Below are 26,258 nucleotides of genomic sequence, written 5' to 3'. Positions count from 1 at the left end.
TATACTGTTATCCCCGACACATCATTTCAATTATGCCACTGAATTCAGGCACAGTGTAATTGCCCCAGCCATTAGCTCTGTGTGTGTGTGTGTGTGTGTGTGTGTGTGTGTGTGTGTGTGTGTGTGTGTGTGTGTGAGTGTGTGTGTGTGTGTGTGTGTGTGTGTGTGTGTATAAATCCTCAAGTTCAGTGGGTTCACACATTAGGACTTTTTTTCTAGGAAATGTGAGGGAAAGTGGCTGAAGAAAAGGCACTGTAGAAAGGCACTGTTCTTTCACGTTCTTAGATTTACATATGATGTGTGAATGTAACTACATTTCTGTACACTGAACGAACGCAGTAACGTAATTGTTTTATGTATGTGCAATTCATAACTGTTTTAAACATTTAAAACAGGTCATTGTTTTTCCAAATGAATATCTTTCATTCATATTGCCAAGAGATAATAAAAGGCTAATAACCTACCGTATGGTATAATGTTACAATGTCAAAATGTTATTGTATGTTTTTGATAAAATACACAATATTTTATCATAACAGCTCAATTTCAGTTAATTAAAAGAAGTTTGATCTGATATTATGTCTTGGTAATAAATAGTGAAGTTATGTAAAGATGCATGTTCTGCTTCACAGACAAGATTTTCTACATGAATAGTAAAAAATATATTGAATTTTCTTATTTCTTGTTCCTGTAGGATTTACTGTACATATAATAACTGTATTAAATGTCAAATAATAATAAAAGAAAATCTCACAGGTCGCAAATTTCCAGAAAGTGGGCACTTTAGCACAAACCTGCACAAAACTACTTTCTACATTTGATTGATAAAAGGATTATCATTTTAGATAATGTAATACATTCACATATTGTAATAATAAATGTTCCATGCATGTGACATATCCACAGTATACAGTATATACAGTATATTCTGGTTTCAGTTAATCATCTCATTCTCTTTCTCAAATTACATTTCTGTTTGTCCTCAAACTACCTTCTTTCTCCTCTCTGTTTTACTGTCTCTCTGTCGACCTATTAACAGTCCAGGCAATTGCACAGTGGACTCTTTTTAAACAAACAAAACACAAGCTTCATATTAACAAACAAATCTCAAGCTTTATATTTCCTGTGGGCTGCCAAATCTGCTAGAGGCCTCTTCTGTTAAACTGTCAGTACTCAACCCTCCACACCCCACACTGAGCCTCCACAACGTCACCTTGCTCTCTCTCTCTCTCTCTCTCTCTCTCTCTCTCTCTCTCTCTCTCTCTCTCTCTCTCTCTCTCTCTCTCTCTCTCTCTCTCTCTCTCTCACAGTAGATATTACTCACTGTCACATGGAACCTAATGTCACACAATGCCACCGATGGCAGGAAATTCTAGATTAAAGAAAAGGCGTGGGAGGGGGTTGCAATTGAGTTGTGGGGATTAACTAACGCCATCCAAGGGAGATATTTAGAGATAGGAACAAAGCACTGTGGGAAATAGATTTCTCCAAGGAGGTTGAGTTGTGCATCATCGTCCAAGTTTTTCTAATCAGGTAGAGGGACATCCCTTTGGACAACCCTGCTGAGGCACTGTGCTGGCAGAAAGATTCATCATTTATTTATGAAAAAAACTTGTTTGGTTTGAGGGAGAAGGCTAAAATAGATTCTAATGGAATTATTATTGCCCTTTTGCAGAAATACACTAAATTTGATCTGTCCTTGTGCCATTACAATGAACGTGTTGTGTAACAAGTACTCAAATCTACTTACTGGTCGTTATATATGTGTATATGTTAAATTCAAAACTTTATTTTATTACCTAAGCATACCACTGTCACTATCTACTCAGCAACTACCAAGTATGAGACACCATATTTTCTTGAGTTGAAAATATACATGTTTTTCTGTTGACTACTGCAGTATTTTTGATTATGGTATGTGTTTCTTGCACATTACACTAATCTAACCCTTGCTAAGAACAATGGCTTGTTTTGCTTGACTGAAAGGCACAGCTGCATACCATCTGCATAACAACAGAACAAGGCAGACCATGTGACCCAAACATGCACAGTGAAAATGCTAACATGCTGATGTTTAGCATGTATAATGTATACCATACACCATTTTAGTTTAGCATGTTAGCACGCTACCATTTTCTAATAAGCTCTGAGACAATGTCATTGGGAATGTCATTATTTGTGTAGGTATTTGGTCATAACCCTAGCCAATAAAACATTAGAACTGTTGATGATGTTAGATGATGAGCATATATATATACAGTATAATGTATAACTATAAGTATAGTTGGGTAGAGTCGGATAAATTGGTGCTATCTGCTGATTTCTAAAGGAAGATCTGTCTGTCTAGCAGCCACCGCACACTCAACTTCCGGCAAAGCAGCCTCCCGCGGACGGTGAGGAGGAGGCGGAGGTGCAAGCCCTTTTCTCATTTCTGCCACTTTGGATTAAACCAAAACAAACTATCAAAATGTGCAGGGATCATAGATGTAATGTTGACATGCCCTGAGTCTGCCTGGGTCAGGCAGCTGTACTTCGTCTTTCTCTGGTCTGAGGGCAGACTGACACACTATCGTCTCTACAGGAACAATACTGGACGTAGCGGTGTTAGTCAGTTCGCATGCTAATTGCCGTAAATATCTTTGCAACACAACATATAGACGTCTTTGACGTAACGTCAACATTGCTACCTCTTCACATCTGTTGATGATGGTAGTTCATTGTTTTAGGTTTAAATTCTGGCCCCCATTAAACATTTAACATTCAGCAGGCGTCTGCATCTGCATTTGATAGCAAGCTGGTTCCTACTATATCTATAGTGTCTGGGAGAAATGTATTCCTGCAAAGTTTTCAAGTAATCCCTTGGAATTTTCCCCAACACCTTCATTTGCAAGAGTAATACGAGTATTATGTCAGAGCCTTACAGTTATCTGAAATTAATCAACATCCCCCAAGATAATAATAATTAAGCTTTCATCCAGGCCGATGTTATAATCAGAGATAAGAGGTGATATTAGAAGCTAAAATAACATGGGTCTGAATGAAAACACAGGTAAACAAGTTCAACAGATGCAATAGCAAGAGTATTCCTGTACTAACCATGGCCTCAGTACCCCCCTAAATATGACGATTCACAATTCACAATGTCACGATTGGGTCAAAGACTCTCCATCCACAATTCTAACTTTATTGTTCATCATGTAATAAATGTATTAGTTCCCTCTAACTCTAAAAGTTGAAATAGCAAATCTGCAGTTCCTTATTGATAGTCAAAAAGAAAGTTGTTTAATGCAAGCAAGGCTTCATTCTTCCTCTCTAAATATAAATGTATTGAACAATTCTCCGCATTCAACTGACATCTGACTTCTGCTAGTGTTGATATTCAGTGGCAACATGGTCGATGCCCGGCCTGTTCGTCAAAACTTTTGTGGCACACTGGTTCCAGGAACCTGTGAATGACGTGCTGTTTGACAGTGGGCTGCTCCTGCCCTTTCTGCAAAGAAAGAAATTGGGTCAGGTGTCGTGGTTTGACACGGACTAATGGCCCCCCGGGTCCATGTCTACCATTTTGATGTGACCGCTGTGTGGTCTGTTTTTACTGCCCCTGGCTCCTTTTACTGTGGCTTTGTCTCCCCCATGGTCTGTACTTAGCACTAAGAATAGACCTGTGGGTGATGACAGGCTGTTGGCTTGTGTCTTACTGTGATGCTGCACTGTATTAACTAGTAGATATGGTAGATGTACCTGCTGTACCACAGGACCAGTGGGGTCTGATGGCTTCAGCTGGCTCCGTGGAGTGTGTGGGGTGATCAATTGTTGCCCGTTGCTCACATTAAGAGCAGCTTGTGCCAGCTAACTTTCCAAGTGTACCAGCTAGTATAGTTGTTGCGTGGTGGTCATTCTGTTTGATTCTCCTGAAATATGAAAGTCTGTCAGGCTTGTAACTGGAAGTGCGTTGTTATTTGCCCTCTCACATAAAGAAGCAAAGCATCAAATATAATGGTGGATATACAACTTTAGTTCGATGGCTTCAGTTGGAGCTCCAATAGAACTCAGGTTACAGGAGAGTTCTCATAGTTTATGTTAATACAATTTTTGATAAAAATTATTTTGTTTCTATCACATTTTTGGGTGACATTTCACAATATGTCTATATGAAAGGTGCAATGGCACCCTGTAGTGAAGATTATTAAGAAGGTTGGCTTTTTGATTAAAAGTCTGTCACGCTAGCTATTAAGAACAAATTATAATGGTGATGTATCGAGTTTAAATGGTCACTTAAGGGGTGGACAAAGTGTTAGAAACAACTTGTATTATAATGCAGTGCTATTCAACAACACAACAGACTACTTACTTAACATGTCTACTTCCTTCAAAAACACTGTATTTGACAGGTGTATGTGAAAAAAATTGTAGATTAGTAAAGAATTTTGGACAGCTATGACTTGTTTTTTGTGCATTGTTGCTGAAAAAAGAGTACCCAAATACTTTATCAGCAGCAGAATGTGTCCAGGCAATGATTATAATAGTTTCAAATAAATCTAGGCTTGTTTGTTTGTTGTATTAATGCAGAGAGTCATTCAATCATGAGTAAGTATTTATTTCTATCATTGCAAAGTAAGACTTATCAATCACAATTTAGTGCTTTAATGCATTTTAAATTGATTTTTAGCTACCACCAAATTGTACAAAGATTAAGTCCAGACCACCATCGGTTGTGCCAATGCTTCATAACACACAGAGATCGCATAATTATCCTTATGACTGATGGGGACAAAATGTCCGACACATTGATGAATGAAAAGGAAGGCACTGAGGGGCAGCATCCTCATTTTGTCGTAATTACAATTCCAGCTCAAATCCATCAATGTGAGTGAGAGGATCCATGATATAAGGGACACAGAGGGAGTGTTATGGTTACTGAGAGATGGAGAGACACAAAAATGATACCAGGAAAGTCTAGGCCTATGGCGAAGAGAGAGAGACTAACAATGGGTGTGTGAGGAGGCAAAATGGAAAAGGAAGCAAAAAGGGAAAAGGAATGCAGAAAGCCCTTGGCCCCCTGCCTGCAATCTGCAATCTGCTGATGGCGAGGCTCGTGACGAGGAGGTGCACAGCGTCCATTTTTAGCGATGAGGTCATCTTTAATTAACAAAACAAAGAGAGTCAGCTGTGTCACTCCAATCTGTTATCTGCACCCATGCTCAAGGACACCGTTTATCTCCCTATAATTCAATCTCTTTGAATGAGGGCTTATCGACGCATTGGGGGGCATTCTTGGTCTCAACCAATAATGGAGATGTTACATAAACAGGGGCGGGGGATACCGCTGATCGGAGAAGAAAAGGGGGACATGAGTAAAGTAGAGAGGTATGTGACAGAAGAGGAGAGTAAATGTCTTGTATCCCAAAAAGCTGCCTGTGTGAGCTGGAAGGAGGAAATTGTAACTAATATAAGGGCAAAGATCAAATGGCTAATCTGTGTCTCAGTCCAACAGTACCAGCATGAGGTGACATCATTGCTGTGTAACCCTCTGCGTCCCTCCTGCACTCCTCTATATTGTGATCTCTCTTTCCTCTCCTCATTTTTTTCTGTATCTTACCACATTTTCATATATTTTCCTCATTCCTGCCAGTTCTTGAAAATCACCGGCTCTTCCCTGCCCTCAGTTGTCCTCCGTGACACAAAATCAGGTATCATAGAGCGGTGACCCAACAGGTTTTTAATTAGCACTAAGTGTGTGCATTTGTGTGAAAGTTGGGGGAAGCCACAGTGCTAGGGAGATGAGCGCATTCACAAAAAAAGTGTCACCTCAGCATAATTGTGTTTTAAGGACAAGCCACGCAAATTGGCAGCTGACGAGACAATAGAGGGATTGTTAAAATGTGATAATGGAACCCACAAGCATTCTGAATTTCGCCAATGAGGGGTACTTTTGGTTAACCCCTAAATTAGACAAATTTTATAAAGATTTTGGCGCCTTCCATTTTTCCCCCCCGAGAACTCCCAGTGAGATAGACAGGAAAAAGAGCTTAAGGATGTCTGACATTATAGTGTAGGTAAGCCACTAATTATTCCCATGCAGTCAAAATACACTCCTCCTTCCTTATGCAAACAATCTGCAGTTGTGACCACTGTATAAGGTGTTCACTCAGTTTCAAAGTAGACATTCTAATGGTAAAAGTTGATTACCTGGCTATATAGAATGTTTAAGTGAAACCAGGTGAGTTCAGTTACAAATGCCAAATCAAAATCTCCTCAGAGGGTTGTTTTGGTAATCTGATCACAGGTTTAAAGCACAGGTTAAAAGGACATGTCCTAAATGTCAATACTCTTTCATTTACATAACTTGCCGTTGTCCAATCTTTCTTTTTCGCTTTGTCACTTATTTTTTGGCTGTTGCAGGAATTAAAGCTACCTCGAGAGATTTTCTCGCATTTGTCCATTTTAATGCTCTTATCAGATTTCTTAATATCATCGTTGATCCTCAATATCTTGTTACATATCACAGCTGGTTTGACCTATTGCTGTAACGGAATGCTGAGCCCCACACTAATACATCAGCACTGCCGAACTGGCTTCTCTGTGAACGCTGTCTGCCTTGGTGTGCCATCTAGAGGCCTGTGTGAGGCCCAGTGAAGTTGATCACTCATATCCATCACTGAAGGAGAAGGAGAATGTACAATAAACTATACAAGGTTCCAAGACCCATAGGGTAGGAATGAGTGGCCTGAAAGATAAAACAGGTAAAACAAATGTTCTGGGGAAAGAAAAGCAAAGTAAAAGAGACTACATGTGGTAGCAATACATGCCACTGAAATAGTACATTATTAAAACCACTGTAGTTAATAAAAACAATAATCTATTGTTTGATATGCATTACTGTGGTGAGTACAATGCAGTCACTAAAACAACCTTAGAACCCTTTCATTTGACATATTTTTAGATAAAGCTTACTGTGAATCATGCAATACACAAGTAAATAATGTTTACAGATCGGGTTTCCAGAACATGATGCTTTTCCCTATAGTGTTGGTCACTTATGTGAATCATATTGGCAGGCAGAGAAACCACCCGCAGGGATTCATTTGACTTGTGCGACATATTTCAAAACATGAGGAGTTAGGAGACAGTGAGGGAAGATAGAAGTAAATATTATGCTGAGGAATTCAAATACCACTGATGATCAGGGTGTTCTTTACTATATTTCTGTTTCACACTGTAAGTGCCCTCTAACAGGGTCGACAAGCTTAATTAATCTCCTCTGCGAAGCAGGGCACCAAAATTTATATATGAATTTGGATGCCAGTGGGGATGAGTTATCATGTTTGGAGACTGTGTATAGCCATTGCTGTAAATCTCACTCTTTTTTTTTCAGCACTTGAATACACCCTATTGAGACAATTAATTGCAATCTGGGATGACCTCATTTTCACCTACACTTCATCTCTGTAAGTCAGTGCTCCTTTTGCCTAACTGGCTTTGTAGGAACAGGTGATCCCTCTCTGTCTGCTCCATCTGTACATCTGGCACTAGTGCTCGACTCCCTGCATCACTTGTGTCCTGTGCACATGCTGACGTGCTATGTTGAGGACACAGCCTTGCTGTGCTAACAGCAGGTGTTTATCTGCTATGGCAACAGAGTTCTTGGGAACCCCCTATCAAAGAAAATTGGCTTGTGATTGTATCTCATAAGCAGGACACTCTTGCATCCATTTGAGCACAATCAACAATTCAATTTTTTAGACTGCTCAGTTTACTAGATCACTGTGAAGAAAGTTTGTATGACTTTGTATGATAAGTTGCACGTTCCTAGGCAGTGATCCCTCGCACTAACGTTCCCAAACTAGATGGCTATACTCTTTTTTTGTTTTATCTATTCAGGAGATGTCACAGTGTCCCCACCTTCAACTTTGCTGTAAGAATGGGTCGATTGTTCTGAGACGAGATGATCACAGCCTCTCCATGGACCTGCCCTGGGTGCCACCTTCATTTAGTGCATGTTTGTTGGTGTGTTCATGATTTCTGACAGTGTATGGTTCAAATCGCAGTTGTGTGCCTGATTCCCTGTGGGCCTACTGCATTGACAAATGGACCGTGTGTGGAACAATGCACGAGTCTCTACAGAGACCAGAAGGAGTGGTTGGCAGCATCCCTTTACAGGATAAGGTTGAGAGTTGCCTTAATGATGCCGCCTCTGTCTGATGGCAAGGTTTCCTCCTATGTCCGCTGACCGTAAAGAGCTTCTTAAGCTGCTTTCACACGATCAGTGGTAAAGCAGCTCTGCGCTGGCTGTGCCGTTGGTTTCCTGTGGAAGGAAGATACCCTTGGCGTGGCGCACCGCTGCTCTCAAAGTTCTAATTATTTCAACTTTGACCTCGATTGCCGCTGACCTTTCAAAGCGCAACCAATGAGATAACAGCTGTGTGAAGCGGCACAGGCAAAGCAGGGGAGGTAACCATGGAAACAATACTAACTAGCTGTCTTGACCGCAAGGCTCCGCGCCCTACGATTTGCAGCCCCAGTTATATGACTGCAGGTGAAACTTTGGAACCTGTCAACATTGTGCTCCATGGTCAGCTTGGATTGATGGATGCAAAACATTTGTTAGGTTATCTTGGCTAATGTCATTTTATTTATTGCTGGTCCTTATTGGCTGGCCAGTATACATTTCAAAGGAGAGTGGCAAAACGCCTGTTATTCAATGTTGCTCATAAAACCAAGGTTACAAAGCATAACCTTCATTTTTGTATCTTTCTGCAAATTAAACAGCATATATCATGTCAATAATACGATACGAGCTGCCATAACAAACTCTAATCCAACGAAAGAGAGAGAGAGAGAGAGAGAGAGAGAGAGAGAGAGAGAGAGAGAGAGAGAGAGAGAGAGAGAGAGAGAGAACATTGCTACGAGATTGAGCGCAAGGTCCAAAGAACACCTAGGTCCAACTTCATCTGTCAATCAGAACCGGCAGGTAAATCAATACATTTGCATGTGTTTACATGAGTTGATGCTAGCTTAATGAGTGTGATATTAGCTGAATAATTAGTTGTCAGATGCTTGATGCTATTGCTAATTAGGAAATAAGGAATCAAAATGAATACAAATGGAATTAATGCGTTGATTAGCTTTAGACCAAAACTTAGATATCTTTCAAATTAGAATTAAGATTTGAATTGCTTCACTGTATTCCCTGGTGCTTCTTAAACTTCCAACTGTTGAACGAAGCGTTAATGTATTAAAACTTAATTGAATTGGTCAACCTCAAGCTGTCACTGATTCTACCTGGTCACAGGCTGACGTTTGCAGTCATAAATTGTTCATCGTTGCATTCATTGTAGCCTACACATTTACTCATTTTATTCATTATATTATCTGTTTAGTAGTTTAGTTTTGTCATTAAACATTTTATTTATAAAGAACTTGATCCTGTGTTTCTGATCACCAAAGTGGAGTCCCATAACTCTCCTTCACCTTTTGTACCAATTCATATGTTTGTGACGCATCATTTTAAGTTATTAGTTATCAATACATATTTTGGTATTAATTATGAACTCTGCTACAAGCCATTCACAGTAGACTCTCAATAATGCTTGTATGCAAAAGGTCAAGGGTCAGAACATCAATGAAAAAAATAATTTCTGTAAGCAGTGCCTGCATTCTTAAGTTCAACTCTATAGTTTCTACAGTATCAGGTAGACGACAGATCAGATTGAATAGCAACATTTCTCATGATAAGTCAGGGTTTCCAGCAGAAATAGAGTTCAGGCAGTTGTCAGGAGGTTGCAAAGTTGACCAGGTACATTTCTGCTGAAATTCCTGGAAAAGGAAGCCCTTTCTTTAGTATGTGGAAATGGGAGGCAGGCATTCAAGGACAGAAGGGAGATGTATCTGCAACTGACATGTGATTTTCTTTTAGCGCCAGCAAGGAGACAATCTCTTGTGATTAACTGCTCACGTAAGCACTAAGATCAACCCTGGTGTATGTCAAAATACTTATGAGAGGACACAAGTACTCACATAAGTTAACGATAAACTGGAGCCTGTTGATACTGTGTATGCACTGTAGGTGTTACTATATGGCACTGACAGCCTTGAAATAGCCATGGAAAACAACACCCACTGAACGGATTCTTTGTTGGTCTCAGGGTTTCCTGTCAGGTCAAGCTGTAGCTGGTTGTTCCATTTTACTTACAGGTATCTTTTCCATTCAAAACATTGAGATGAATTAAATAGCAACTGGTTTAAAATAGTGAAACTTCTGGAATGGTTAAGGTGTTGCATATTATTAAAGGTAGTGCATGATTCTGTCTGTTCAACCGTGCATGTTTGTGTCCAGAAAGTAGAGCATCATGTCCGTACAAACACCATGATATATGAACTAAGGGCTCGGCTGCTCTCTTTGCACATCAAAGCAGCAGTTCTATCTTAGAAGGAAGATTTGTGAAGGACCAGGGAGGAGTCTTCAAAAAAAGATTACTTTTTTCCCCCTAAGCACTGATAAGTAGGGTGATCTGAGGGGATTGGAGACAAGGACTTGATGGTTTGTACAGATGTGAGAGGAGCGGGGTGATGCTACAAAACGACCTGATCCCTCTAAAGCCTTCCTGATACACGGAAAGAGGGACACAGACAATTTAAGAGAGAGGGAATGGGCAGGGATGTCAACAAAGGATGAACAAAGTGAAAAATGTAAGCTAGCAGTGGCTGGTTTCAGAGGTCATGTGAAGCACAATGTCCTTCACATGACCAGGAAGCTATGCTGGTTGAAAGAAGAGCATGAGATCATAACACATTAAGTTCTTCTTCACTATTTCAATATATTTTGTTCCCTGCTTTTACTTTCAGGACCGTGATTACCTTGTAGTCAAGACGAGTAGACAGAAGACAGGTAGAACTGCAAACTGTCCCGTCCTATGTCGCAAATATTTTTAGTTTACAGCCAAATACGTAGCTATCTTCAGTCAAGACAATGAGAATATGATTCTGATGTAATGAATAATGATACATTTGTGTAAAGAGTCAGATGTAAGCCATGGTACACTGAGCAAGAAAATGACAAATTGCAAGGAGAGGCCTCGGCAGTGTTAGAAACGCCACCCGCCATAATGATGGAGGGTTTATAACTTAAGAAGGCATCTCCAAACAACACACTGACATGACTTTACCACTCAGCACCGATGCCCATTGCAAGAAAATACACAGCCATATTTTATGTCATGAGCCGAGGCATAATATACATTTCTATAATTTACATAAAGCAAGAGGGAGTCACATTAGCAACATTTATGGATATTAGTTTAGAAGAAGATACCATTCACTGTCAAGATTTTCAAGGACCCTATGATTACATCCATTCATGCAGGAAGCTGGTACGGATGAAAAACCTGAGCCAAAAGGGTGGCATATCACATCATTTGAATCAGCTTATTAACAAGGATAAAACTTCCATCCACACAGGTGAGGAAATTTGTGAATGAACCTTACGCTGTTGATGTTGCTGGGGAGTTTTAAAGGTCTACGTCAATACATTCACATACGGAACAATTAACTTATATATATATAGCTTTATATACTTATAAGGCTAAACCTGGTCATTGTCTTGCCACTAAACTAGACTTTTTGATTGTATATGTAGTACATATACATAAACACAACTTTAATTGATAACACACTACAGGTTAAGGTTTACCTATAATCCACAAGGCTGCTTGGATAGCCCTGAAAGAAGCAACAGAAGGATCAACAAGTAGCACACAGTGTTCTCCCAATTAGATGAATGTCTGGAATCAAGTCTCCTTGAGGAGCCAAATCTGTGAAAATCTTCAAGCCAAATAATCAAGACCGATTTATTCTCATTGTCAAATGAGTGACCTAAACTGTGTCTATCTCAGGAGGGATACAGTATCATCTCCTGTCCTAGTCTAGACAGCACTGACATATAAACATTGCTTGGGAACCCAGTGAGAGCTGCATCCAAGTGTCTGCATCTCCAAACTCGCTCTCTGTCTTCCATCTGTATGAGTGTGCACATGGCTGAATGTGTGTGCTCCGAATGTGTGACTCATGCTCAGCATGGCTGAGTGTCTGTCTGTTTGTCTTTCCTCTCTCGCAGGCACCAGCCCCAAGGAGTGTTTCATCTTGGCAATGGATGTGGATGCAGCCTCAGCTTATGTGGATCCCATCCCCTGGATGTAGGTGCTGATGATGTCGCCGATGGGTGAAGTCCCATCTCTCCAACACATCACGTTTCCTGACCAAATATTGTCCTTTTCAAACATTTTTCTTTTCATATTTACGTTTGCAAATTGTTTTCTGGGCTAGAATACCTAATGCTCCAGATCCAGCGCTGACAGATGTTGTATGTACCGTCGTCAAGACGTATTACTGTAATTAGCTGTGAGTACTGCTGATAATGTTTAAATCCTTGTCTGGCATCAAACCGAAGGGAGTGCAGAATGGGTTGTTCAAATGGTGCACAAGATCACATACAAATGAGTACCATCTTTGTGTTTCACATCCAACTGCAAAACGTCTTGTTTTCCATAATATTCTCTCTTTAAAATCAAATGTGAACACCTCACTCTGCTTTATATTCCAAATATTAGCCCTTGAGCTTTGGATCAGGATTTTTCCTATGATTGCCTAGATTGTCAAATACAGTTTACTGTAAATCAGCTGAATAATCCTTCAATGTGTACCCACCCTTAGTTGTTGGAAAAGAGGGCTTGACTGCAAGCTTACTGGTTCAAATCATCACACAGTCTTGGAAAATATGAAGAGGGAAAACGAAGGAGAAACACAAAAACAACCAAGATGCCCTCGAGCAAAGTATTTATCCTCAAACTGCTCCATTAGAAGACTGGTTTCACTGGCAGCTTCAACAGGGGAATGTGTGTGTGTGTGTGTGTGTGTGTGTGTGTGTGTGTGTGTGTGTGTGTGTAACTGCGAAAGTCAAGAGGGGCACCGCTCAGAAAAAAAGCATCAAAGAATTACTGAGCTTGAGGTGAGTTTGTTACTTGGTATTCACACAAGGTGAGCAGGGTGCAAGGCTAAACTGTACTTCCTTTTATTCTCAGTTTATGGTTTTACTATATAGACTTCAATTTATTTTAGAAAGTGCCTCAACGATGGTGCTTAAAAAGGAAGCCAGCAGTGGCTATAGGGAGTACAAATCCAATAATTTCAAAATAAGTCAGCGTAAGTGTGAGAAAATGACACTATGGCTTTTCTCTGCTGAGTCCAGAGAACAAGATCTCATCATTTTAAGAGGCCCCTATTATTTCATAAATCGATCCCTGCCATACTTTCCAAGTTTGTATCAGCTACCTTGATCCCCCCCGTTTTGGAGAACAATGAGGGTTTTGAGTAGCTGCAGTTCTGGGTATTTGCATTGGAAGTGGGAACTATCCAGATGCGTATGCCTGTACAGTTCATAATACATGATGTTTCCACTGAAGAAGAACCATAGTCTGCCAGAGCTTCCTGCCAATTACCATAACCTACTCCTCTCTAAGAGGGTTAGATACTAAACACACACATTCTGTATCTATGCCCTCAACTACCTTTGCTTTTTCTTTTTCTATTTCAACTTTGTCTGGATACTTCAAGAATGTTGAGAGTAAACAAGACACACATGACTAACAGTTAGAGATAAACAGTGAGAGACATTAAGGGGAGAAAAAAAGACAAAGGACCAAGACAATTACTTCTAATCTGTATTATACTGTCTGTTACGACATGATTTATAGTGGTGACTGGCACATAGCAGAGTGAGTCACCCACACCATCTGCCCCTTCCTACCTCACCTCTGCCAGCATGCCTGTGTGTAGCTGTCTATACCCTCTCCTCGCTCGCTGGTGCCCACGCTTCATCAGCACTCCTCCCAGGGGTGATGGATGGCCTGTCCATACTTCCCAATGACTAAAGCCAGCTTCTTCTAGACCACCTCATTTCTCCAATATTATTAAATTCCTTCCTATCACCCTTCCCCTGACTCACCCCAGACCCTCGTCACAACCATGACTACTTCCCCAGCCCTACGGCACAACGGTCAGGACCATTTATGGCACTTGATAAATCGCCCTATGTAATCTTCTCCCATCTTCAGTCTGCGTCCTTTTATTTCTGTATCCAGACCACAACTTTAACCTTAATCACTCCAAATGTAACTCCTTCTATCAACACTGTAACTTTATCCTTCGGAGATACTCTATTTATCTGAACACTTCGAACATCGTCTAATTTTCGTTCTATTTGCTGTTAAAACATGAAGTGGAATCTTGTGAACCTTTCCCAATCACAGCTATTCACAAGGCTATCACAGCACCAACACAATTAGACGATGTATGTTTGTATGGTTGTGAGTGTGCATTGAGGAGAAAGTTCCAAACACATTAAAAAAAACATGATGTGTTGTAAAACTGTAACAGACAAGTATGCTTTATATCATATTATTTGAATGTATACAGTTACAAAAAGTACATCAACTCAGGCTTGGAATTCAGTTTTCTTTTTTTTTTACCTGTGTAGACCTCTGCCTCCGAGGGATCCTCCACTCGTTTATGCTGGATAATGTAGTCGGAAACTTTGCAGCCAATCAGAGGCTCCACATCCATCCACTCCAGGGCCACCATTGTGCTTGAGGGCTCCAGGTAAGGGGCTAGGCGCAAACTAATAAAGCAATATAGGGATGACAAAGTTTAGCACATGGCCATAAAATAAATAATAACAATGAGATCAAAAGGTTACCACAGATGTCTGTTGCCCTCATTTGGAATTTCAAATAAAACTGTGTGTGTGCAATGCCTTAAGTATGAATCCCATGTGGTCATTGTTATGTTAGAGTAGAGACTATCACACCTCTGCCTATACAGTTTCTTATTGGACAACAGCATGGTAAACAGCAGATTTCAACAAAACAGCATTCCGATGCCACCTGTTCTCCAGAAGTGTTCCCTGGGAGTTTTCCCTCTTTAATCCCTCAAAAGAGATAAAATAACAATATTTCCATTTTGCCTGCCCTCCCGCTGTGTGTGACAATGGCTAAGAGAGGTAAGTTATCCCACTTTCATGAAAAGGATGCCGCTTGGATATATCCTCACAGAGAATAATAATAAGCACCGCAGGTTTTTACTTTCCTTACACTCCGGCGCTGGCCAGAGTTGGAGATTTTCCTGCTGCAGCGTCCTTTTGCTGGCCCTTTCGTGCCAGCATGCATTGGCCAAGGAGAAGACCAAAACTCTGGTTGTGGCAGCACGTCTGTCCTCTCCAATTCCACAACCACAACCACAATCCACAAACAAAACAATACCAAAACTGCCATAAAAGCGTATACTTGTGCAATACTTGTGCAACATATTTTTGGTAAAGTATTGCTAAAGACTTCAAACCAATCTCATCACAAGGTCCATTTAGTAGCTGAGTAGCTGTTCTGGAGCTTATCAACAGATGGAGTTTGTCCAATTTTGGGTGGATTGTAGATTGTAGGCCCAGTTTTTTCTCAAACCATGTTTGCTTAAAAAGCTGTGGTGCAATGTTTATTCTTGACTTTTGAAACTGGGAGGCAATTCTGACGTTGTGGCCACAGTCGGTATTGCAAGACACTGATGCACACTGGATCACACATACTTTTTTCCTTGTATAATCATTACAAAAGGAATAGTAAAACGATGAATACATTTGTTTTTAACAAACACCCTGAAATGATTATTTGCATTATTAAAAATGGATCTATTTGGTCCAATAAAATGTACATTCACTAAGAGCCAGTAAATTATTGTCATGCCCTTCATGTGTGCCATTAACTAGAAGGAAGTCAGCTGGCTCATCCAGAGGAAGTCTCCCTCTTGCATCTTAAATATTATTAGTATTATATTCAGTCAGTCTCTTAGGGTGTATCCAATTGATGGGCCACACCAGTGCAATTGACAATGCTATCTAACCTTGTGACATTGTTGTTGGTTGACATTTTCATTCTATACCAACAATGAAAAGACAAAACTAGTTCAAAAACATTTGATGCACTGTCATCCCTAGTGCTCAGTGGACAAAAGTAGAGTTTCCAAATGAAGCATTTAGACATCAGCTATTTTACTTATACAAAACTACATTTTATTATCGCTGATAATGTGGGGAGGACCTTTGCAAAAAACGTTCACATTGTGTACAAATGTAATTAGGTCTTGGACCAGAATCCTGTCTTGCAGCTTCACAATATTTTATTGCTGTTCTAGAGTGGTGCCAAGAACTGCTGCCCCTAATTCACTCTGGAATGTAATATACTAATAGGCATATTTTATTTTCGTTCTGTAATGAAATTATTTCATTGTAGCCATATCATCGGAATTAATTCCCTTTGAACTTCCTGTTTAACTTTAACATTTCTCAGGGCAACAATGGTTTGGCTCAAGAGTATTATTTGGACACCTTTGAATGAGAGAATGTTCTTTTCAGAGGTGTGTAGAGGCGGACTGACTGCTATTAGAACTTTGGGGACTGTGTTTGTGTCTACAACTTTCTCAAGTGCCCCAGGAGTCAGTGGAGACAGGTGTGCATGTGCATATGTGAGTGTGCCTGCAGTTCATCAGTGCATGCATCCATGAAATCTCACTTGTGCATGAATTCCTAGGTGTCATGGTGTCACCTCACACTTACATTGGCTGCCTAAGGGGACTGCAGTTAGGAAGGCCGTCTTTGCTGAAGGCACTCAGGTCACATCGACACCAGTTATCAATGACATCGCCCTTTCCAGCACACCAGTATGAGCTCATTGTGGCACTCTTGAAGGCCTGTAAAGGGTAACAGGTGAGAGAAATGCAATTATCATGCGCTCCATGTCCATCTACGCTTACCCCACCCCCATCTCCCACCCAGACCACCCTCTCCACCAGTGCACCTATATCCCAGCACACACAAAGGGAACATCCTTGTACTTCAGTCCACTCTCCATTAATTATAATATTTCCTTTTCCGCAAACCCCTCAACTTAACCATCAACACTAAAATATCAAACCTCAGTCTTACCATGATGACGGGAGGACTGTCCAATATGTCCTCACTCTGAATGTCTAGAACTCAAAACAGGTCTCGCAAAGATAGAGGTACGCACACACACACACACACACACACACACACACACACACACACACACACACACACACACACACACAGGAGTGACCTTTTCATACTCACCGCTCCCAATTACCGGAAGGCAGGAACATCTCACTAACATTGACAAGCTTACACTGTGATATCATAGATGCACTGTGACTATTATAATGGAGGTGTGAAAGCTGTGACACTCCCCAGCTCCAACATTCTATGCATACGTTTGTGTGCGGATCTGTCGGTGTCGATGTCGGTCTGTCTGCGAAGGGGATGGGGGAGAGGGGGAGGGGGTGCTAGAAGATGACATCATCTCCTAACATCCTTGTGCTGCTTCATTAACGGGCGAAAGAAAAATCAAAGGCAGAAGCTCAGTCATCCTCTAAAAGGCAAGAAAATGCCAATATAACCGTCAAAGCAATAAAGTATAATGTCAGGGCTTTCCCTAAAGCCACAGGCATGATAGAGAGTGAGTTCAAGGGAGTTTGCAAGCACTGTGGCTCCCCCTGTCACACTATGGATCAATGGAGCACTCAGTTATTTATGCGCTCTAACTGGTTTGCAGTGCTGCCTCATGCAGACAACTTTGGAGATGTGCTTGATCATGGTCTCAAAAATAGGACACTGGAAGCATGCGGAAACATTATCACTCCGTACCAGGCATCCGAAGAGAGAAGACACTCCTTTGTTCCAATACACTATCACATTCATTTATCCGAATGCAAAGGAACAGTTAAGACCACACACATCTTCAAGACAACTGTGAACATGTAGCGTGTACACGTGGGGACATGCGAACATGCACACACACAGACTTCTGCAGTGTGTTGATTAGTGAAAGTGACATTTGAGATTACTTTGGGCATAGTCCTGACCAGAAAGGCAGACGGCTTGGCCAAAGAAAGAGTCAGGGTATGCATTCAGAAGCTGATGTTAGCATTTCCACAACACTGCATTGTTAGCTGTAAAGGAGGCTCAGCAGTCTTTCATGGGAACTGACTTCTTCCAATTACTACTTGCTTTCACTCAAGGCAAAGGATCTTGAGAGTGAAAGTGACCCAAATCAGCAGCAGAGAAAAAGAGAGTGTGTGTGTGTGGGGGGGGGGACTGCAGAAACCACAGGAAATACGACAGCAAAACATCAACAAAATGAACAAGGAAACAAGAGTGTGGAAAAAAAGGAGACTCCAATCTCTCAAGCATTCCCCACCTTACTGTGGGGCAGGATCAGTATCCATCAGCAGTGAAGGCTTCCCCCTAGTATTTATCCTCCAATACAAGCCCCTCTAAATGAGTATGCTGAATGAGCAGTTATTATAGAGGGTAGGCGAGCACTGTAATCCATGGCCATATAATAACCCCCTGGAAAACCAAAAAGGGGAAAAAGGTAATTACATTTCTCCCCCCTTGCCTGAACCCATGTGGCTAACTGCTGCCAGAAAACAACAGCAGCAGGCGTCTTGCCACCTCATGTCAATGGGAAGCAGGCCACAGACAAAGGCAACAAAAAAAAACCTGGACTCAAGGCCTATGCACGCACACAGACTAGACAAATATGAGAAATGAGAAATGACCGCTGCTAGGGGCAAAAGAGAGAAAGACCACAGGACCGCCATGCGTTTACCACCACCAGATTCCTAGAAAAACCCCATATGGGTCTGTGCGCTTGATTGCATGGCTGCACATGTGAAAAATAGACAAAGCGATTACCGCCGTGTTTATGTTTGAAGAGTAATGCAAGCCAGTCTCCACTGGGTAAACAGCAAATCTAATTGTGGTTTACAGAATGAGGTGGGGGGTTGGTAGGGGGGCGCAGGAGGTAAAGCAGAGATGAGGATTTAGAGAAAAAGCTAAAAAAAAATAGAGATACATGTAAAGCGATAATATGTCAATTGTGTGGCCATGAAGAAAACAATGTCTGGCTGGTGCAAGTAAAAATTTAAATTAAAAAAAGCTTTGGTCAGTGAGGAAAATCCTTTAGTGAGATTACACATTGAGAGGCCCAGGAGAGAGTACTTCTGTGTTCAATGCAGAGATAGGTCATAACTGAAAAGAGGAGGATACCCTATACTGTATTGATTAACCACAGGTCATGCATTTCCCAGAACACTGAAAGTGTAGATCCATATACATTCTGTGTTGGCCAGATAAGGGTAGGAAACAAACCTCATCCATTAAGATTCATATTAGAAAAAACAAGTGTTTTGACAAACAAGGTCCAATCTAAGCATTGACTGTAACAGTGTAAGACATTGTGCTGTCATGACAGATTTGTTTTCAGGAACTGGCAACGCCGCTATGGTTATAATAACTCATGGTTCTACCATTTCACAAGTATGCCACAATTCATCTCCATTGACGTTATCGATACTGAACAAATTGAGCTGAAATGTAATCACCCCCTGCTTACAGAATACAAGATCAGAACAGCAAAGCCATTGAGCATCAGCAACAACTCCAGCCACAAATTCCAAGCTTTGACATCATCTAAAGCCAGCAGACTCACTGGCACCAAAATACTATTTGGACCTTTCACTTTCGTAGAAGCCAGTCGTGACTTACAAGAAAGGCAAGGAAGGCCATTGTGACCTCTTTAATGTATTAATCTGTTTGTCTAGTCTAAGCTGACCATATTACTGTCCATCTTCAGAGGCTAATACACGAAAACACTGGCCAGCTGGCCCACAGTATTGATTTATAAGATGATCACCAGTGGTGGTAAAGAGTCTAAGTCAGCACACACAGGACACCATCAATGGTGACCTAAGTGTGTATGTCTGTCTGTGTGCATGTGCACACGAGAATGCGTTTATGTAGCCTTTCCAATCATTCAGGGATAATGGTGTTAACAAAGGAACCAATGGGCAGCTTCTAGGAACCTTATCAGAAGTAGTACTTCCAGGAAATTGAACACTTAGGGCGGCTGGAGGGTTGGTTCACCCAGAGGTTGCCATGTCACTGAAGGATCCTCAAACAGCAGGTGTTGGGTTTTAGTTGTGCCAACTCTGTCTGAGGATGGTCTCAACTAATCTGACCTTTCCAGCAAAGTAAATTGACTTGACTGTGCTATTGTAGTATGTGCTACAAAGTAATAATCTAAGCCAACAATTTGAAAGAAAAGCCAAAAGAAAAGAGGAATTAAACAAAATATGAAGATTCCAGTGGAAACTAACGAGAGGAGTTAGTCTGCTGGACGTTAACCTCTATATGATTAATGGAATAGTTGTCAATGCTGCATTTGATCCATTTATGGGCAGGGGGATGTTTCAGTAAGGTCTTTCTTTGTTATAGGAAAAAGGGATTTAGTGTCAGGGTGGTCAATTTGGTTGTTAAACAGTTTTGTAGCCTGTCTGTAGCCTAAAGGACAACTCTGATCTACTGCTGATGTAATTAATGCTTTGTGGACCTAAGGTTGACAGTAACATACATTTAGTTGCCAGTTTATTAGGTGCATCTAGCTAAAACTAATGTAGTCTAATATAAGAGCGAAGCAATTAATCCTACCGTCTGGAACATTATAATGTTGTTTTATTTTGGCATGTGTTTCAATTGTTTTGTCCACGCCATTTATACCATTGAGGCTAAATAACAGAAACACCTCTTTGTATAATGCAATACAGTTCAACAGCACCACAAACCACAGCCTATAAAAGACCATACAAGTGAAGCAACGCCTCCCTGAAACTGTTTCAACAAAAACCGACCCTAATAACCTTCATGAGGTTATCATTTACTGCAGGGGTTTTGTATTAGACTGCATTTGTTTTAGCTTGGTGAACCTTATAAACTGCCAGCTGAGTGTAGTGTGTAGTGGCCTAGAGAGGGCTGATATAAATCTGTTTAATGATCTATAGAAGCGTGCGCTCTCCTTGGTACTGAAGTGATGTTCCTGGGATCAAAATTCAAAAACATTTCTTCTTATTAGATTACAAGACATGCTGGATTGAGCTGTGAGCACAGAATGTTGCAACCAGCGTTGTCAGCAACATTCACGCTGTGTTGCTTTTTAGTTGAAAGCTTACAGGACACTAGGCATACTTTGCATTGTGTTCATTGTTCACTCAATCACTAACTGTATATTGTACCAGTTAAGAAGGTCCCCTACAGCAAGCGCGCCCCCCCACCAAGGGGTTGCAGTAGTGCGTTATGGTGAGAGCATGACAGCAGCCATCGGCAAGATATAGAGCATTCTGACCCATTAGACTCCCAACCAATTTGTTCAAAAGGTTTGCCATAATTCAGTCAGGACATAGTACCACTGACAAGCTCCACAGGCGTTAGCTTATTTATTTATCCACTGAGGTATTTTTCTCTGGCACTAAAACAGGGGAGTATCTGTGTGTATTTGCGTGCACACACCAGGCCTTTAAGCAAGACCACCTTAGTCGAGTCCATGTCAGAGTTTAAAGCTAGCCAAGTCCGAGAACAGAGCAACTTCAGAAGTATACCAAGACAATAATGCATTAAACCTCAAACCTTTTCTTCTAAATGAAAAGAAATAATCATTAAGTTCCTTACATACATATGAAGTATCTACAAATTTAAAAAAGAAATAAAAATCTCACATGTCCCAACTATTTAACCATGTAGATGTTTTTGTTATTTATTTGCTATTTTAAGTTTTGGGATAAAAAATACAATGAAGGTGAATGTCATTTTATTGGTGGTGTTAATGGAAAACAGAAACATCACTATTAGTAGGGTTACTGCTGAAGAAATAGTCCCTATAGCTACTGTTGGAAAGTGAGGCCTGTGGATAATCCAGAAGGGGTATTGTTTGCGGAGAGAGATGTTGCTGTTTTTTCTGTTTCATGTGAACTCCACACACAAATTTGTATTCCCCTTCCTTGTACCGGGGTGGAAGCAAATACAGTATATCATGGTGGGGCATCTTAAATCTTAGACAATTCCCGTTGACATGTTTTTAGGAAATACTCTGATCCTGTCAGCCAATATTGGATAGTTAACAATGTCCCAGGTATCATTTTCCCCAAATCCTTAACTAGTCATTGGTAATGGGCACATGTACAAAGAAATACTTTATTCCCCATTCTCCTCTTTGACAAAGCCATACCATAGCAAGCTATTTCTTCCATTTAATTCTATTTATTTTCAGTCCTGGTCATGGTCTTTTCAATGAAGGGGGTCATTTCACATTGTAACAAAATCCCCCTCTGGCTTCATAATGAGAAGATTGATGTGAAAAGGACATGACATGTCCTGTCAAACAGTCAGGCAGCCAGGGAGAGCCCACTGAAAGATGCAGGTATTAGAGAAAGTATGGAGGAAGGGGGCCAACGAAAGAGTGACAGATACATGTACTGTAAACCCGGTATTGGGCATACACAGACACATGCATACAAATAGAGATACACATATAGGTATGACCTCAGTACATTCTACCATAACATGGACAACTAAGCCTCTATTTTGATGGCTTTAGGGGATTTAAGGTAAAAAAAAAATAAACTTCATCTCTGAGAAAGCTTTTGCAACATGGCAGCTGTCTTCCCAGATAGACCCAGCCAAGTAGAAAGTCTCAAGAAAAAATGTGTGAGAAAGACACACACACACAAAGAGAGAGAGAGAGAGAGAGAGAGAGAGAGAGAGAGAGAGAGAGAGAGAGAGAGAGAGAGAGAGAGAGAGAGAGGAGAGAGAGCGGTTGAGTGTGTGTGTGGAGGGGCAGGTTGTTGTGTCACTCGTCTCTAATGCAATATACGCATGTGCCTTTCAGACTAGCAGCAGCAGTTGCGGCCGAGAGAAGAAGAGAAAGAGAGGGAAAGAGAAGCAGAATGATGGACTCCACTCCCTCCCAAGAGGTTGATGACATCAATAAGAAGCTAATAATGTTGCCTCAAGCTACCTCAGAAGGGCTTGTCAGAGCTATCCACTGTATTCTACCCCTTCTCCTCCACCACACACATCTCAGTCTCTACATCCCTAGAATACCACGGATTGGGCAGTGGGAGAGAGAAGGATAGATAGCAAGGTGTTTGGAAGAGAGGGAAAAGAGACATTTTGCTCTTCCTCACGTTATACTATCGATGAGGCCCACTAGGGATCGTCTGATATTGATTGTGCGTTCTTTTCTTTGGGGCTGTAGTGCTTGTTATGGGCGTCACGTACAGGTGGCTTTGTTGTGTGTATGTGTGTGTGTGTGTGTGTGTGTGTGTTTGTGAGTGCATGTATCTATATGTGTGTTTGCCTCTGGAATTGTGGTTGCTTGCAGTCATTTCAGAAGGTAAGGTAATTAGATACTTGCCTTTCGGGAGCGTGAACCAGTCTGCTCCCTATGGCGTGTGCGTGCGTGCATGCTGGGTGTGTGAGTCACCTACAAACAGCTCTGTGTTGGCTTACTAACGCACAAATAAGACCGGATGTCAGGTGGTAAGACAATGTCAAGATGAAAGCCAAAGAGCCAAATGTGGTAAACTAAATGTCAAATGAAGCCAGAGCCCCTTCCTAAATTACCTTATGGGAAATAAATCTGATATGATTAACTTTCACTGCACAAAGACTTTTCATACAGGATGAATCATAAACACAACATGTGCCCATTAGGCTGATATTACATTCAGCTGTGTATGCTTGTTTAGACATAGACACAAATATATATCTCACACATATACACATTGACTTCCCCACAAGAGGAGAAAACCATGATGTCATCTTTCTATGCCCTCTGTATTACAGTGCTCATTTCCAGTGGTCAAAGTTAACCAACTAATGCCACCTAGAGGTGATTTGTTAACATTGCATCAGTTAAACAATTTAGACGACAATGGATATGTACAGACAACACCACATGGCATGACACTCTATATAGCATATAGACATATCAGACTGAGCAATTAGCATATGCCTCCTGCACCCCCATGCAGAACAGATTGCACCTTTTGTCATGCAGGGCAGCGCGACCGACATATGTGCTAATAATTTGCCTCACATATAACATAAACGTCTGTTTGCAGAAGTGGTAGTATAATCACATGCCAACACATTGTAATTGGTCGAATAATAAGTTGACTGTTTATATCCATATCAAATTCATAAGTTAAAAGAGATCCAGGCTTCAATGACATTATGTAGATTTTCATTCCTCTCATTGAGAAATATTTTGATGTTTTTCTTTATGTATTGCTTCAAACTCCACCTGGTATGTTGATGCACCGCACGTCTTTACTTGATTGTCTTTGTCAATTTATAGTTTTACGGTCACTTCCTCAGCCTCTCCTTCTCATTCTACGAACGCATCCACATGCCCGCGCGCACACACACACAAACACACACACACACACACACACACACACACACACACACACACACACACACACACACACACACACACACACACACACACACAGACTTCCTACCCCCATGCTGCTTTCTCACCTCTTTGGTGACGTTGTCTTGGACCAGGTTGTAGAGGGGCACCACGCGGCTGACTTCCAGCAGCACAGGGATGGGGGAAGGCTGCTCTCCACTCCTGCTGTTACTGGTGCGGCCTCTCCCCGACACTCCTCCCATCATGGCCTGGTGATGGCACAGGTGGCAGCCAGTTGGACAGCTGCCCTTCTCCTCGCAGCGGATCTCCACGCCACTCACCATGTCGTCAGACAACAGCTGGCTCTTCTGCAGTGCCCACAAGTAGCTGATGAAGGGAACCGACTTCAGCTCACGCCGCCCACCTCCGACAACCCCCTGGTCTGTTGCCTCTGGAGAGGCAGGCAGGAAAGAAAGAAAGGAAGGGTACGGGTATGGCAGGTGGGGTGCAAATAAAGATAAACAAAGTTAACAACAATAATTATTTACATTCATTTCATTAGGAGGGACGAAAACATCTGCTTGTACACTTTCATATGTACGAATTGTAAAAACAAGGTTGTTTTCCCTAACTTTCTCTCATCTTTATATCCATAAAAACTATTTATGAATCTTAACGTGGAGTATCAAAGAACATTCACAGAACCTCAGTTGCATAAAGCGTCAACATCTGGATTTACTTGTACTTGCTGCCAAGAAAAACAAGAAAAAACAACAACTAATCCCTTACTGTCACCAGCTTTCATAGACAAATAATGAATGGGGTGAGGGGGGGGGGATCACTGGCATCTTCTCCTGAGTGTCAATTACCACTGTTTGATGGTCCCACTGGAATTGGGGGGATTCTTTCTCATCATTTCCTCTTTCAGGGAGAAAACAACACACCATGCGGATCGAGGCAGCGGAGGAGTAGACACATGAGAGAATGCTACTTGGGTGTTGAGTGTTTAATTTGGAGGATATATCAGGCCACATGTTACAGTGGAGCATATATGCCATCTGTGCTGATGTGGCAGATGTGCTTTTGTATCTATTTGCTTTACAAAAACAGGGGACACGTGAGATTTCCAAACGAGTCAAAAGGAATTTATTTCTAGTGACAAAAAACTGTATTTAAATTGGAATTATTGGGCTTATGATGTGACATGATTTATCAATGCAAACCACAATGCAGAAGTAATGTATCCATAAATGTATAATTTCACTCATCAAACCCTTGATATTGCGTTCAAAAACACTGAATATGTACACCCCATGCAGATTAATGAAGCTTTTTGTGTTAATGAAAAAACACCATCAGCTCCTGACACGAGAGTACAAACACACAAATGTGCAAATGTTTAAATTACAATCAAACACCCCCATTGACGTACACACAGAGGCCCATGGATGGATGGAGGAGATTACCAATGCATACAGTATAACATATGCGCACATATGCACACACACATAACACACAACATACACACAGACTAAGAAAAAACAAGGGAAACCCCAAACCCAAAGGAAGAGGGTAAAACAGCAGGAAAAGCCCTTGACATTACTCAAGGTGGGGTAATTGGGACCAATTAGGCTAAATATTTTAAATGACTTACTTCCTGTTAACCATTTTAATGACATTTCAATCAAACATCCTTCAAACTATTGTCAGTGACAAAAAGACAACAAACAGTGCATGAACCCAAATGTGTTTGTGTTAGAGTGAAATCAAAATGTGTCTGCATGTGCAATTTCACTTGGGCTCCTGTAATATCAACAATGTTAAATAAATTAACCCCAGACAGGAAGAGGGTGTGTACGTTTTCAACCGTTCGTTTCTCAAACACAAACT

At 41.1% G+C, this 26,258-nt stretch overlaps 1 protein-coding gene across 1 annotated transcript in view; it reads right to left on the bottom strand.

Annotated features, from left to right (window-relative positions):
• The window catches only part of astn2 (astrotactin 2), a 244,671-nt gene that overhangs the window by 18,890 nt on the left and 199,523 nt on the right, over positions 1-26,258 (bottom strand). The window contains exons 17-19 of the mRNA XM_029444334.1: positions 24,497-24,819; positions 16,655-16,788; positions 14,523-14,671 (exon numbers count right to left, since the gene is read on the bottom strand). Of these exons, the coding sequence (XP_029300194.1) occupies positions 14,523-14,671; positions 16,655-16,788; positions 24,497-24,819 (606 nt within the window). The remainder of the gene's footprint in view (positions 1-14,522; positions 14,672-16,654; positions 16,789-24,496; positions 24,820-26,258) is intronic.

This window comes from Cottoperca gobio, chromosome 12 (genome assembly GCF_900634415.1).
Source record: "Cottoperca gobio chromosome 12, fCotGob3.1, whole genome shotgun sequence".
In the NCBI taxonomy this organism is placed as follows: Eukaryota; Metazoa; Chordata; class Actinopteri; order Perciformes; family Bovichtidae; genus Cottoperca; species Cottoperca gobio.
Note: the sequence above shows the minus strand (reverse complement) of the source record. Positions and strands in the feature narration are given on the sequence as shown.